The sequence below is a fragment of the Protopterus annectens genome, chromosome 9.part0 (genome assembly GCF_019279795.1).
Source record: "Protopterus annectens isolate FY-2018-M chromosome 9.part0, PAN1.0, whole genome shotgun sequence".
In the NCBI taxonomy this organism is placed as follows: Eukaryota; Metazoa; Chordata; order Ceratodontiformes; family Protopteridae; genus Protopterus; species Protopterus annectens.
In genome coordinates, this window is record NC_056743.1 from 907894231 (window position 1) to 907909230 (window position 15000).

Sequence of the window (15000 nt, forward strand, 5' to 3'; positions counted from 1 at the left end):
TATATATATATATATATATATATATATATATATATATGTATATATATATATATATATATATATATATATATATATATATATATATGCATGAAAGCAAACACTCCAAATGAAAATTCCACCACAGAGAAAACTCAAAGTGGTCAGTGGCTGTTCCAATGAACAGACTCCAAGGTGTGGCTGAAGAGATCTGGAGAAGTAACCTTTATGCCAAGGGGAGGGCCTGAGGCAGCCCTGGGGTAATTTTATGGGCCAAGCAAACCAAGTACCTGCCTGTATTGTTGTTACAGCTAACAAATGAAACTCCCAAATTTTATACCTGTAATTAAACTGTGCACCAGTACTGGATTTCTATTACACCTATCTGAACATTCCTTTCACTTCTAATTTAGACCGTCTAGTTTTAGAATGCATTCAGAATGAAATTATTAGTGTCTTTTCCAGGATTATATTGTACGGGTACTTGCATACCATACCAGCTGTCTGAAGATGGTTGTCACACGATCTAGCTTAAGCAACATTTTGTTGCATTAAAATTTATATTACATTATACATTACTGCAAAAAATATGTAAATATGTTTTCTTCTAGAATAAAACTTGTAAGCCCACTTAACCCTCAACATCAGGCCTAACCCCTTTTTCACATTATTGTTTGAAGTCAGGAAAACAGACTACAGGTTGCCAGCTTCCAAAAAGCTGTGGGGAAACAGTAATTTTTTTTAAAGGGAAGGTGTCACAGGAGCTGGTACAATTGGCCCAGATCTTTGGACCCCCCCCCCCCCCCCAAACTCAATCAATAAAATACAGCTAATTGTGGCATGTTGCATACCTAGCAATAACAATTCAGGAAAGATTATTTCCAAGTCTATTTGGGGAAAGGGTATTGCTACAGTTATCCTCAAAGGGATATGTGGAGCCTCCACTTTAATATTCCAAGACCAGTTTCAGTCATGACCTGATCCACAGATGCCAGACGACACCAGAAAACATACAACAGAAAGTAGAACTATTTACATACAAATTTACACAGGAATTGGCAGTAACATATTTGCAAATATAGCATAATACTTACTAAATTTTCAGGTAGGTACAATTCATTACTGACAAAGCAAGTTAGTTTACACATTCTAAAGATGCATTTCAAATGAACATTATAGAAGTGTTTCAACAGTATTAAGCAAGTTGATGGAATCCATAATTAATTGTTCCTTGTCTTGTAGGTGCTTTCTAGCACACATCTCTGAAGCACCAACTGGCATTCTGTTTTATCAAGACAATTTTTTTAGTTATTAGTTTGAAACTAGTTAAGTTTTTTCACTTGTCTATTTCTTCTGGCAGTTTGTTCCAAATGGAGGGTGTAGTTTTACAGAAGGTTTCCTTTAGTTGATAATTTGAAAGAGGGACTGGCTGAGTTCCATCTCCATTTCTAAAGGTACAATTACAATCCTTTAAGGGAGTCTGGTCTTAAAAAGGTGGACATAATCCACTATTAAGGAGCTTGCACGTAAAGCCATAACTCGTTTCTTGCTAATACTTTCTACCACCATTCTTTACTGTAGTGCATTGGTTTCTTTGTTAGCTAGGTTGATGAAGCGTTGTATTTTATCTGTGGTCTGTAAAAAATGTATAAGCAGCACAGTCTGCAACTAAGGGCAATCTGCACTTGATCCTAGAAGTGAGTACATGGACAGCTATGGAACACAAATATGGTCCGTCTTTGTGAATTGTTATGAATGACTGAAATGTTTAATTTGACTATAAGATCAGCAAAGCCTGCAGTGCAGTAAAAAGGCTTCAGTGATGACGGATGAGATCATTTAACTACGTATCCGCATCTGCCTCTACAAAGTACTGGAGTAGGTTACATTGCTACAAGCCTGGTTTGATAGTCTACATGGTGTACCATCTCAAAAGGCTTCTTCTGTATGATGTGCATGACCGTGATCTGTAATGCACACTGTTGTGTTTGGAACAGGGAATAGCAGGGGCATAATGTCATTATAATGACAGAGCCTTCATTTTTCCATGGTTTGGTCTCGAGTATTGAACCACTCTCTTTGGTTGGGGGGTTGTGAAGATCTGGACTATTCCTCAGTGCTGCTGATCACAGTCAGTCAACACCAACTAACATCTACTCCCCATCAAGTGCAGTCTGTGAAGTACAAAGTGAGTGCATTCAACTCCCTGAGCACAGTTCTCCACAGACTATCACTGCAGTGTATTAACTGGTGCTCCAACAAAGTTTCAGATTTTGAGTTTCTTTTCCCTGCAACTGTTGGGTTACTACATGAATGCAGGTTAGGTGGGGAGAACACTTGTCCACCAAGTAAAAAAAAATAAAATTTTTTTCTAATTTTACTAAGTTGAAGCTTGAATCAATTTGGTTTCTCCAGCTGAAGCTTCAGGTCACAAACACTCAATGAGACATAATGGAAGCCATATAAAGACTGCAACCCAAAACAAAAACTGTTAATTTATTATCCTGTTGATGTCTTATCAGAAAGTTTTTTGCCTTCAGTATAAAAAATTCTCAGGTCTAGTGGGCCCTGCCTTATCATCAAAACCTTACAAAATTGAAGAAATGCTTTGTTCTAAAATACATCATTGGCATAAACTCTTCCAGCACCACCACCCCCGTAATAGAATTCCTGCTGAAAGGAGGAAATACATAACAAAGCTTCGGGTGTTTCACAGCAACAGTTCTGCATCCCCCACAGCTGACATATTTATTAAACTTCAAATTGCGTGAAAATCTGCTGCAGGGAAATGCCAGTTTTCCAAACACAATCACTGGTGAGCTTGACTAAGGCATTGAGAGAGAAAAGTGCACTTCACAGCTCCACACATCTTTAATCAAACTCCGTCTTGGTCTTGCATGCAAAGCCATTCTGATCAAACAAGTGTTAAAACACTGCAATCAACTATGTTCAAACAAACTTTGTGGTTCCATGAGATTGGCCTAATGCATAACTCGCATACAAAAAGCAACACAATTGAAAGATTAATGTGGCATGCGGCACGGAGAAAGTCCTCACCAGTGCTATAAAACTGTTGGCAAAATTAGTTTGGTTTACAGTACCATAAAACAGGCAAGGCATGGTTAGAAGATACAGCAGTCTGCATGCAAGTTAGTTCAGACTGAAGTTCTGTACCTGAATCTTCAGCAGGAGTCTCTGAATTGGGAACAGCAGGTGTTAAAGTGGCTCCAATGGGACAGGAAGCACCAGGAGCTGAACAGATGAAAGTAACAAATGAAATGCAAATTTCAAACAGAACATAAAAGAAAAAGGAAAAAAAAATGTTCTAAAACTAGGGGGGGGGGGGCATCCAGGAGAGAGAAAACAAAGCAGTGAGTATTAAAAGCTACTCTGGAAGACGACCCCATTACCAAACAATGCTAGGCTGCAAGGAATATCCAAGCTGCAATTAAAATTATCCCACCACTGTCATGTTTTTAGTCTCAATGACATTGTCTCAACTCTAGTAAATGGCAGGACAGGGGGAAGTGAACTTACTGGTTTATACGCACAAGTGTGTATGTGCATGTTGGGGGAGGGGTTGGCCTAAGATGACTGACAAAATGCACATCTCTAGGAATTAGCCAGTATGTACATGTGGGAAGAGTGAACAATTTCACAAAACTCTACTCTCCCCTTGGAAGACATACAATGCAACCTACTACACAACAGCTGAATGTCCTTGGTCCAGACACCACTGGGGCATACACTAAACAAAAAACTAAGTATCTGAAGCTCAAATAGCTGAAAGCTCTAGCCAAAGCAAACACCTACAACCACAATTCAAAATGTATGTGGATAGCTTACAACTAACTATAGCTCACAAACTATTATAACTGCCCAGCTGGATTCTCTTACAAATCACATACCTTGAAACCAAACTAAAAAATGCTTTTCCTGGGCACAAAACTTTCAAACAATGGAATAATTACTAACAACTGGATGCTCTTACATTTGTGTGTACGTGGTCGATGTGTATTTGTGTATACATGCACTCAGCGCACACACAAAAAAACGTTTCCCTCTCAGTTCACCAATGTTCAGTTTGGTCAAAAATGTAATCTAACATATTTCATAAATGTCCTTCTTGCTGACATGTTTGTGCCCCCCCTTTTGCATTTATGATGCACGGTTCTACTTAGTCTGGGTGAATTAAACCAGTGTCTGTACTTGTCACAGTGTGAGAAATGTTTTGCACATTTTTGCAGTTACAGAACGTTTCCACAACAGATAAGATAAGGAGCTTTTTACTTACTGACTACTCTGATCTCTTCCCTCAGGACAGAGGGGGGGGGGGGTGCAGAATTAATAAATTAAGTCAATGTTTGTGTCAACAAAAATTAAATTGTATTGGAAAGGAAAACACACACATACTGACATGCCACATCATTACATCACTAGTTTTGTGGTTTAATACTGTCTGACTTCTGAAATAAATCAGTAATCTTTGCTGTAAGCATGTAGAGCATAAAGGCAACACGGGTACAGAACTGACGCGACTAATGAAGGCTTTGCCCTTTTAATGTCACATTTCTACATTTTTCAGTACCTTTTTTAAATGTATAAACACTGCTTCAAAACTTTTACCTCAAATATTCTCACTTCTGTGGTCACAGACTATGGAATATTAATTTGTTTTGTCCCACCTCATACAATTCAGTTTAATAAGCCATACCTGAACTTAACTGGTATCACATTAAACTGTAGGAAGGAATGCAGTCCTCTCTTCAAAGAGAATTAAGACACAAGGGAACACTGCTTACTTCTACACTTTTAGACAAACTGGAGACAGTATAATTAGACATCAATGGCATCCTATGCTTGATAAAAAAGGAGAAAGTCTGGGTTATTACATACAGAACTCTATACCCCAACCTTAAAATTTTACAATTAACACAAGATTTTCATTACTGAACTTTTTTTTTTTTATTTTACATATTCTAAGATACAGACTCGAGTTTATTTGAATTATATTACTATAATGTGAGACATAGAATTTGTTTTTAAGAAAAATCAGGCTCTGCTCATATTATAATTCTATACATGAAGAAAAAAAATCTTTATAATTGATTGAATATCACACACCAGTTTGAATTAGGTATGTAAAGTACAGTTTTGTACCTACCATAAATGTTGATGTTCGAGTGTATACCCTGCTGCAGTCATCACACTTGGGTTATCCTGTCGTCAGGTGGTCCCGCAGTCGGCCAGAATTCCAAAGTCTTGGTCTGGCGTCTGTTGCTGTCGCTTCTTCCCTGACGTCAGTGCACCAGGGGTATACAAGAGGCATCAAACGTCATTTTCTTCAGTTTTTCTTGCCCCAGATGTCAGGTGCCCCCCTAAAAGGTGGTCAGTAGCTAGTACCAATAATAAAAGTTTAGTACAAGCAAAACATCCCTCCAGGTATAAGCAGATACACCACAAAGGTTGTATTAGTTTTTAAGGTATTGAAAGGTTTTAGTTAGGTCAGAGGGGATGGAGGGAGGGGAACCTGGACTGCAGCAGGGTATACACTCGAACATCTACATTTATGGTAGGTACAAAACTGTACTATGTTCATCGTGTTACCCTGCTGCAGTCATCACACTTGCGTAGAATCCCAAAGCTAAGGATGGGAGGTTGAGTCAAACAGGCTTAGAGGAGGCTAGAAGGCCCTGCAAAACTGCAGTGGCAAAGCCAGCTCTAGTCTTAGAGTAAAGTGGTAAGTGATGGTGTTTGGTGAAGGTGTGTACTGAACTCCAAGTTGCAGTTTCCAGAATATCCTTGGTTGGCACCCCCCTGAGGAAGGCTGTCAATGTAGCTGCTGCCCTGGTAGAGTGGGGCCTTATGCTAGCAGGAACTGGTTTTCCATGGTGGGTGTAGCAAAAACGTATGCAATGTCCTATCCATTTGGAAATGGACTGTTTTGAAATAGCCTTTCCTTGTGATGCTGTAGCATAGGATACAAAAAGCTGGTCAGATTTTCTGAAAACCTTAGTTTTATCCAAGTAGTAACGTAGTTGTCTGTGAATGTCCAAGGAATGCAGGAGTCTTTCTCCTTTGTTCTGTGGATTTGGAAAGAAGGTGGGTAAATGGATGGTTTGATTTAGAGCCACACTGGATACCACCTTAGGCATAAAGGAGGGGTTAGTTCGTAGAGAAACTCTGTCTTGATGAAAAATGAGGAAAGGCTCTACTGCCATTAGTGCCTGAATCCCTGAGACTCTTCTGGCTGAAGAAATTGCTAGCAGCAGGGCAGTCTTCCATGATTTAAACTTTAAGTCAGCTGAGAAAGCTGGTTCAAAAGGAGGTAGTGTAAGTTTTTCCAGAACAAAATTGAGGTCCCAAGTTGGTGTTGGTGCTCTCCTGGGAGGCCTAATGTTTTTGGCCCCTCTGAGAAACTGCCTTAGAAGTGGATGTGAAAATAAGGGAGGAGCCGTGTTGTAGTGAGCTGAAATAGCTGAGGCGTAAATTTTAATAGATGAAAAACAAAGCCCTTTGTGTAACATCTCAGTTAAATATTGTAGAATCAAAGGTATGTCCGGCTGAAGGGTATTTTGGCCTTTAGCTTGGTTCCAGGTGCAAAACCTTTTCCATTTGTCTGAATAGGCTTTCCCTGTGCTGGGTCTCCTGGCCTCCAGAATAACATCCATAACAGCTTGTGAAAGAGGAGCTGGCTGGTTGCTTAGGTGATTTGCCATGCAGCCAAGTTTAAGGTTTTGAGCTGGCTGTGTAGAATGCGACTGTCTTGCTGTGTGAGCAGATGAGTAATTTGTGGTAAAATCCATGGTGGGCCCTGGGCCATATTCCTTAATAGTGGGTACCAGTGCTGGCGTGGCCAGTCTGGGGCAATGAGTATCATTTGGGGTCTCTCCATCCTAACTTTCAGCAGCACCTTTGTGAGAAGGGGCAATGGAGGGAAGGAATATACTGTGAGCATTTTCCAACTGAACGAGAGTGCGTCCACTTTCCAAGCTTGATGGTGAAATGTCCTTGTGCAAAATGTTGTTAGCTGATAGACCTGTTTGCCAGCCCCCAAAACTATGTCTGGGTGCCCCCATGTTTGAGTTATCATTGCAAATACCTGTGGATCCAGTTTCCACTCGTGGGGATCCATGAGGTTTCTGCTTAGGTCGTCTGCCAATGTGTTCTTTTTTCTTGGCAGGAATTAAGCTTGTAATTGAACCTGGTAAGCCAGTGCTGTGTTCCACAAAGTCATTGCTTGCCTGCCTGCACAGAGGGTAGGAGTGTGTACCCCCTTGTTTGTTTATGTACCACATTACTGTGGTGGTGTCTGTCCTTATGATATGCTGTCCTGGATGTAAGAGGTCCTTGAAGGCTGTCAGGGCATTCTGTACAGCTAGCATTTCTTTTTGATTGATGTGCAGATTCCTTTGATCTGCAGTCCATATGCCTTGAACGCACCGTCCTGCCATGTGTGCCCCCCAGGCATAGTCCGATGCATCTGTTGTCATAGTTTGCCTGGCTGGGGGTAAGGTGAAAGGCTGACCCTTGTTGAAGTGACATGTCTGTGACCACCATAGAAACTCCTGTTAAAGGCAGGGAATGACAGGTATCATTGTTTCCAAGCTGTGGCTGTGTTGAGTCCATACGCTTTTTAGGTACCATTGTAATTTCCTCATATGCCTTTTTGCAAATGGTATTAGTAGTATGCAAGATGCCATGAAGCCCAAGGCCTGAAGAATTTTTCTTGCAGGGAGTTTGGGTCTTTGTTGCCATTGTTTTGAAGTACTGAGTTAGTTGTAGTTGTCTGGCGTCACATAAGCTATCTGGGCCATTGTATTGAAGCTGGCACCCAGGAATGTCATATTTTGTGAGGGCACTAGTTTTGACTTCTTTTCATTTACTGTGTACCCTAGGCAACTTAGAAGGCGTTTTACAAAAGCCAGATGTTGTAAGAGTATGTCCTTGCTTTCTGCTTGGATGAGGCAGTCGTCCAGGTATGGGTATATTTGAATTCCTCTTTGTCTGCAGTATGCAATTACTGATGCCAGGCATTTTGTGAAGACCCTGGGCGCAGTAGATAAGTCAAAGGGCAGTGCAGAGAATTGGTAATGGGTTGAACCTGCAATGAAACGGAGGTATCTTCTGCAATTTTGTCTGATAGGGACATGCAGGTATGCCTCCTTGAGGTCCAACGTTACTAGCCAAGCTTTCTTGCCAAACATGGGAAGAAGCTGCTGTAGTGTTAGCATCTTGAATTTGGGTACTTGCAAGAAGGTGTTTAGAATTGAAAGGTCCAGAATGGGTCTCCAAGCATTGTCCTTTCTGGGAACTACAAAGAGCCTTGAGTAAAATCCTTGGCCTTGCTCCTGTGTAGGTACCAGTTGAATGGCTCACATGTCCATGAGAGCTGTAATTTGTTTTTGTGCCTCTGCCCAATGATTTTGTGGCAGGTTTGGCATTCCTTTTATCCTTGGCAAGGTGTGGAAATGGAATCTGTATTCTTGTGAGATAATGTCTAGGACCCATTTGTCCTTTGTGACGATGCGCCAGGTGTCTGCAAAAAGTGCTAATTTTCCTCCCAAGTGAGCTGCCAAGAGAGTTTTGCTTGGCAGTTTGAGGTTTAAGTCATTGTGTTTGCCTTCTAGTAGTTTGGGACCAGTCTTCTCCTCCCTTCTGTGTTGCAGTGCCCCATTGGCGAGGTTTGTAAGGGATTTGCGCTTGTCCTCTGCCCCTTGGGCGCCTGTATTTACCCCTCTGTGGTCTGTCAGAAGATGGAAAGGACCAATTTTTTGTTGGCCAATTTCTGCTGAAGTGTACCTGTAAGAAATCTTTGACCGTCTGCATAGATTTTGCATTATCCTCCATTTTCTTTAAAACCTCTTCTGCTTTAACCCCAAATAAGACATCCTGCTGTAAGGGTGCATCTAGTAACTTTGCTTTAACATGATCAGGCAGAGTTTGTTCCTTTAACCAAGCATGCCTACGTATAACAGACCCAGTAACAGCTGCTCTACAGGAAGCTTCCAAGGAATCAAATCCACATTGTAAAGTAGGTTTGCCCACCTGTTCAGCTGCATGCAACAGATCCTGCATTTCCTTGAATTCAGACTGTTGCGGGTGCATGCTCATCTTTTTGGTTTATTTGAGACATTAAGAATTGCTGGAATTTAAGCATGTGAAATTGACAATTTAGTGCTCTCACAGCTAGAGTAGCTGAGGTGTAAACCTTCTTCCCCCACCTATCTAGTGCTCTGGAGTCCCTTTCAGAGGGTACAGGATTTTTTGCCATAGAAGCCTTAGCCCCCCTTTGGGACCCTGGGAGATTGTCTATGGATCAGCAACAGGGCTTTTGTACAGGAATTTGTGTGAGTCAGGCACTCTATAGTATCTATCTGGTTTGGCTGGAGCAGGAGGCAGAGAATCTGGATTTAGACTAGATTCTAAGTAATCATCATCCACAATGTCTAAAGCTGGGGGGATTGCAAGTGGTCTGTGCTGGGGGAGTAAAAGAAACTCTTGGAGCCTTTTCTTAGAGTCTGAATAGTCCTGACCTTCCCAGTGGAAATGTTCCCTCATGTTATGTAAGGTTTCCCCAAAGGAATAGTCTTCAGGGTGAGAAGCAGAGGGAATGGAATCTTCAGCATCAGAATCTTCATAAGGGGGAAAGGAGTAATCCTGTTCCTCCGAAGAGCCTGAGGAAATAGATACTTGATCAGAGGAGGCATAATCCTCCTCTTGTCTAGGCCTTTTGTCGGGGGGTGGGGGGTTGGGAACCCCTGATTAAAGAAATCAAATCTTCAGCCATTTTAAGCATCTGTTTCTTACACATGGGGCCTAGAACTGGAGACTGAAGTGCAGTCTTTTTTAGTTTCAGAGGAGTTTTAAACTTAGCATAAGATTTTATGGTAACAGCAGTCGGTCTGAAGACACCTTCAGAAACCGAAAGCGTTTCTACAGCATCGGCTTCTCCTTCTGCAATGTCGTCGGTAGGGCCTAAAGAAAATGGCTGCGTCGGCCTATAACTCTCTGCTAGAGAATCCAAAACGGTCTGGGGGTCCAATTCTACGCTAGCCAGGGGCTGCATAGGCGCCTCACTGTAAACCGGAGAACCGGCGACCGGCCCAGCCGAGGCCTCGGAGTCTGGCTTGGATCTAGGCTGCCTGTCTTTATCTTTGCGTTTTTTATGCACGCCGGTAGTTGGTTGCTCCGACGGCAAAGTGTAATTAAATTTCCTACCGAAGTACTGTCGTGCGAAATCAAAGCTTCGCTTATTGAACCTAGCACAAAACCGACAACCAGTGACGTCGTGGTCTGGGCCTAGGCAAGGTATACAAAAAGAATGAAAGTCCTTATGAGGTGTTTGCTTCCCACAAGAAATGCAATTGTTAACTTTTTCTGACATCGGACTGAGGCAAGAAAAGGTTCCCCAACGGGGTACTTAGCTTTGAAGACTTCGGACTGAAACTATTCGAAAATCTCAGGTGTCGGCCGACCGGCACTTGCAATCTGCTTCTGCTTCGGGCACCGCGCGGCAAGAAAGACTGAAGAAAATGGCGTTGGATGCCTCATATACACCTGGCGCACTGACGTCAGGGAAGAAGCGGCAGCAACCGACGCCGGACCAAGACTTTGGAATTGTGGCCGACTGCGGGACCGCCTGACGACAGGATAACCCAAGTGTGATGACTGCAGCAGGGTAACACGATGAACATCTGTGAATGAAGCAGATATGTCAGATTATACAGAACATGCAGTTTCAGCCAAATAGTTGTGCGTGTCTAGATCATAGATTTGCCACCTAATAAAAACAGGGACATTGGTGTGCTGGGTTATCCATCTACATGCATATACACAGATGGGTGTGTGTGTGTGTTTAATATTTTGCTTTAATAAACAAGCATATATATTGCATGCTCCTCTACCGCTCAGGTAAAGGGAAAAAAAAATACAGAAAACCAGGACACCAAAGTACATCTTCATTTGTAAAAATGGAAAGCATGTCACCACTGCTGGCAATGACTTGGTTGCTACAGAAACACACTTTCCACCTTTCTGGTCTCTGCTAATATTCTACCCCTACTTCACATCAGGGACAGAGACTTGTCAGATATATAGTGGCATGATTTTCTCCTCACATTATCTACTACACAAAAAGTTTGTAGGTAAAAATGGAAAACATTTTACTTCTGGACTTAAACAAGGACCCAGTTTTAGCTCCTGCTGCTCTAGTTCTGCAATATCTTTCAGAGTTTTTTTTTTTTTTTTTTTATGGCAGCCTCAGGTATTCATCTATCAAGGTCTACTTAACAGTTCTTTCCTAACTTCCAGAGCCTAGACACCCAGGCACTTGGCTTCTATCATCAAGGCCTTCCCTTTGGGGGCACCTTTTCTTCTCTGGCTGCCAGGGAGACCCTGATCCGCATCTGTGCATATATTTTATGCTACAGAAGCTCGACCTACCTCATCAAGTTGTTCTTCAGTGTTCTTACACTCACAAACTTTCTGGAAGCTTTAACTTGTGCAAAGTGGATTGCCGGGTTACATTATCTTTTTTTTTATAACCCCACTTTACCTTATGTAAACAGTTGCACTACATACAGATTCTGTCTTCAAGCCTCTGGCTACAGAGACCACAATGAATCAGTCAAATTGCATTTTTTTTCTCTCTCTCTCACCAGTATTAGTAAGGACAGAGTCTACTTCATTGCATGGATTAAAACAACAACTCTGTTATCACGTACACAAAACTAAGCCTACGGAGAAAGGTGGTCAACTACTTGCTACATTAACCAAGAGATGTGAAAGTAAAAAGGAACTGCTGGCCAACTTCAAGTGGCTAACTGTGCCATACTCTGTTATGAAAAACTATTGCAAGCTCTCTCAAAATGTCTTCTTAAAGGCACATTCTTCTGCACCTCTCTCTACACCCTCCACCTTCTCCCTTAACTGTACCTCCTGTAGTGTTGCTAGTACTACCTAATCATCAATGAGCACCACTGAAAGTACTAAAAGATGGATTTGGCTTCTAAAGCAAAGTCATCTTTTGTGCCACTTTTGCAACATACATTTGCTTTAGGGTAACAACCTGGGAGGACCGTGCTAGCAAGTACTTTCAAATGGTTCTGCAAATGAAGCTTTATAATACCACACACAAAATAATGGAGCTGCAAGTGTAGCTCTGGTTGCAGAAGTAACTGCCTACCATTATCTCGGCCTTCTATTTCGTGCTCTTCTTATTTATTTTTGCTTAGTCCAAAACCGAGTAGCATGAGTGAGTACTGCATTAATGAACAGGGAAGGGGGGGGGGGGGGTAGAAGCCAGAAAATTGTGTTGAGGGGTTTCAATTACTTAAGCAGTCCTAATGTTCTTGCAGTCAGGGCACTACTGACAGATCCAGAATTATGGAGTACCCAGAAAGTACAGTTGTATTATTAACTCAGCATAATTGTAGATAATTGAGTGCAGCACCTGTCCTTTGACTGGTCAGCAGCCTTGAGGTAAAGGGCAAGAGGTCCTTCAGGACTGCTGCAGCATATCATGCTACAGCTCTATACGTGATGTCCAGCCTGTAGCGACTGGAAAAAAAGTTATTAACAGAGGATCAAGTGAACAGCTTCTAAAGAACTCTTTTGTTGATACTTTTTTTTCAGGAGGGCTACTGTGGTAGCTTTGCACCCTGGTGAAATGTAACCTTACTTCACCTAGTAATTGTTTTTCCATGGAATAAGTGGCAGACAATAACCCAACAAGAGATGCACTTAAAGACTGCCCGTTTTGCGACGGGTGTGCAATCGAAATGATACAAACAGCTAAATCAATCCTTCTGTAGTGCTTTGTTTTTGCTTAGTATCTGAATTGTTTGTGTGCATCTAGAGAATAAATGTTTTTCTCTTGTTTTGTAGTTTTGGGAAGAAACAAAAAGTTGGACTGCCTGTTTTAAAGAAACCACAGTCATGACTTTTGGCAAGAAAGCAAGACTAGTGAACAAGTATGCCCCAACTGTGCGAGATACCAAGAAGGGTCCTTTCACACACCAGTGCCTGTAATTCCAAAACCTCCTGGATGAGGCAACTACCACAAAGAATACTGTCTTCCAAGACAGTTGCTTCATGTGGCCTGACTCTGCTTGTTCAAACAGCAGCAAGCCCAGTTTCTCCAACAACAAATTCGGATTCCAAGGTGGTACAAATTCTCTCTTCATACACCAAAGATGCAAGACCCCCTTCAGAAAATGTCTACTGCTCTCCTGGATGCGAGTGGCTTGTTCAGAGATAAACATGACCTTCTAGCAAACTGGTGGATATTTACGGAGTTATAGGTTAAACCTGGTGTGTAAACAAGTTCTGTTAACTCATTCACTCTGCAGCAGCTCAGAAAATGCTGCATGCTTACTTCCACCATAGGAACAGTGCAGCCTGAGCTTATTTTCAGATAATCCATTTGTAATACCATACAGAAAAAAAATGTTCCAACTCTTTAACCACAAGACCTACACTAAAAATGTAAATGTGAAAGTTGTTTAGCAGACAATGACCTTTCCAACAGTGTAAATGTTGATATTGTGTATGCAAGTCATTATTAAATATTTGCCAAGGAATGCTGATATTGTGCATCGAGACATTGTAGATGATGTATTTTCAGAGTCGAGCCTGTCCCCTGACTCTTTACCCCCTGCTCCTGCTAAGTCAGACAGATACTACAGAGTCCCGGATTCTCATAAATTCCTATACAAAAACCCCACTGATGACCCAGAAACTATATCTCAGGGTCCCAAAGAGGTTAAAGCTTCCACTGCAAAAAACCCTGTCCCCTCTGATAGGGATTCTAGGGCTCTAGACAGATGGGGGGAAGAAAGTCTACACTTTTGCTAGCCTGGCTGTAAGGGCTTTAAATGGTCAGTTTCATATGCTTAAATATCAGCAATATTTAATGTCACTGCTTAAACAGAAATTGTTGACAAGTACTGAATGTTCAGAGAACAAGGAATTGCAGGATTTATTGCATGCAGCTGAACGAGTGGGATGGTGCTGCGGTAGCATTGTCGCCTCACAGTAAGACGCTGTCCGGTTCAATTCTCAGCTAGAGCATCTTCTGCGTGGAGACATGCGTGAATGGGCTTACCTTCGTTGAAGGTTGTGCGTCAGGGCTGGTAACTCTGCACATAAAAATCAACTACCAATCATTAGTGGACCAGAGTTCTGCTGTGGCGACCCCTAAGCGGGAAAAGTCGAAAGACACAACAAAAGGTACAACAAATCACAATATCTTGGTGAATGCATCATGTAGGCCCCTACAATCTGTAATTAATTTGTTTGTATGAATGCTAGCTTTCAAATTATACCTTAATCATTACTGTGTGATGCTCCGTTACGGAGAAATTCACAGAAATACGATTATTACATTTCTCATAACTGATAAAGCATAATATCTCATCACCTGTAACAGACTACATACCAGTGTACAAGTTATGTGGCTCAATGTCAGCTTCAAAATGATGCCTCATTTGTGTCGTCACCATGCTCCCTTGCAAAGATATGGGCATAATAATGAGAAAAAATTGCAAATGTATAATTTTCATAATCCTACAAGACTAAAACTGATATATGTGCATGTGTACAACATACACAGTTCTTTTACCGTGCTGTAAGGAGTAATACAGACTTCAAAATAAGGTTTTACTTAGCACATCAACATGCTCCCTTGCAAAGTTATTTACCAAAATATGAAAAAAATTCATAATTTTCATAACCTTAGTCCCAAATAAACTTTGATATCTGCATATGTGTACAGCATACAGACACTGTTATTTTATCATGTTGTAAGGAGTAACACTGTCTTCAAAATGAGGTATCACTTGGTACAGTTACATGCTCCCTGACAAAGTTATTTAGCAAATATTAAAAAAAAAATCATAATTTCCATAACCTAAGTTTTAAACAAACAGTGATATCTGTACAGGTGTACGGCACACAGATACAGTTCTTTTATATCTTGCAAGTAATAATACAGTCTTCTAAATGAGCTACTACTTAGCATGC

General features: G+C 41.4%; 1 protein-coding gene across 8 annotated transcripts in view; it reads right to left on the reverse strand.

The window, feature by feature from the left end:
- The window catches only part of NACA (nascent polypeptide associated complex subunit alpha), a 464777-nt gene that overhangs the window by 367243 nt on the left and 82534 nt on the right, over positions 1–15000 (reverse strand). For 6 of the 8 annotated variants that reach the window (XM_044083638.1, XM_044083636.1, XM_044083644.1 and 3 more), the window contains one exon: positions 3151–3228. The exons of the other annotated variants lie outside the window; for them this stretch is intronic. In XM_044083638.1, the coding sequence (XP_043939573.1) occupies positions 3151–3228 (78 nt within the window). The remainder of the gene's footprint in view (positions 1–3150; positions 3229–15000) is intronic. 8 annotated transcript variants of the gene reach the window in all.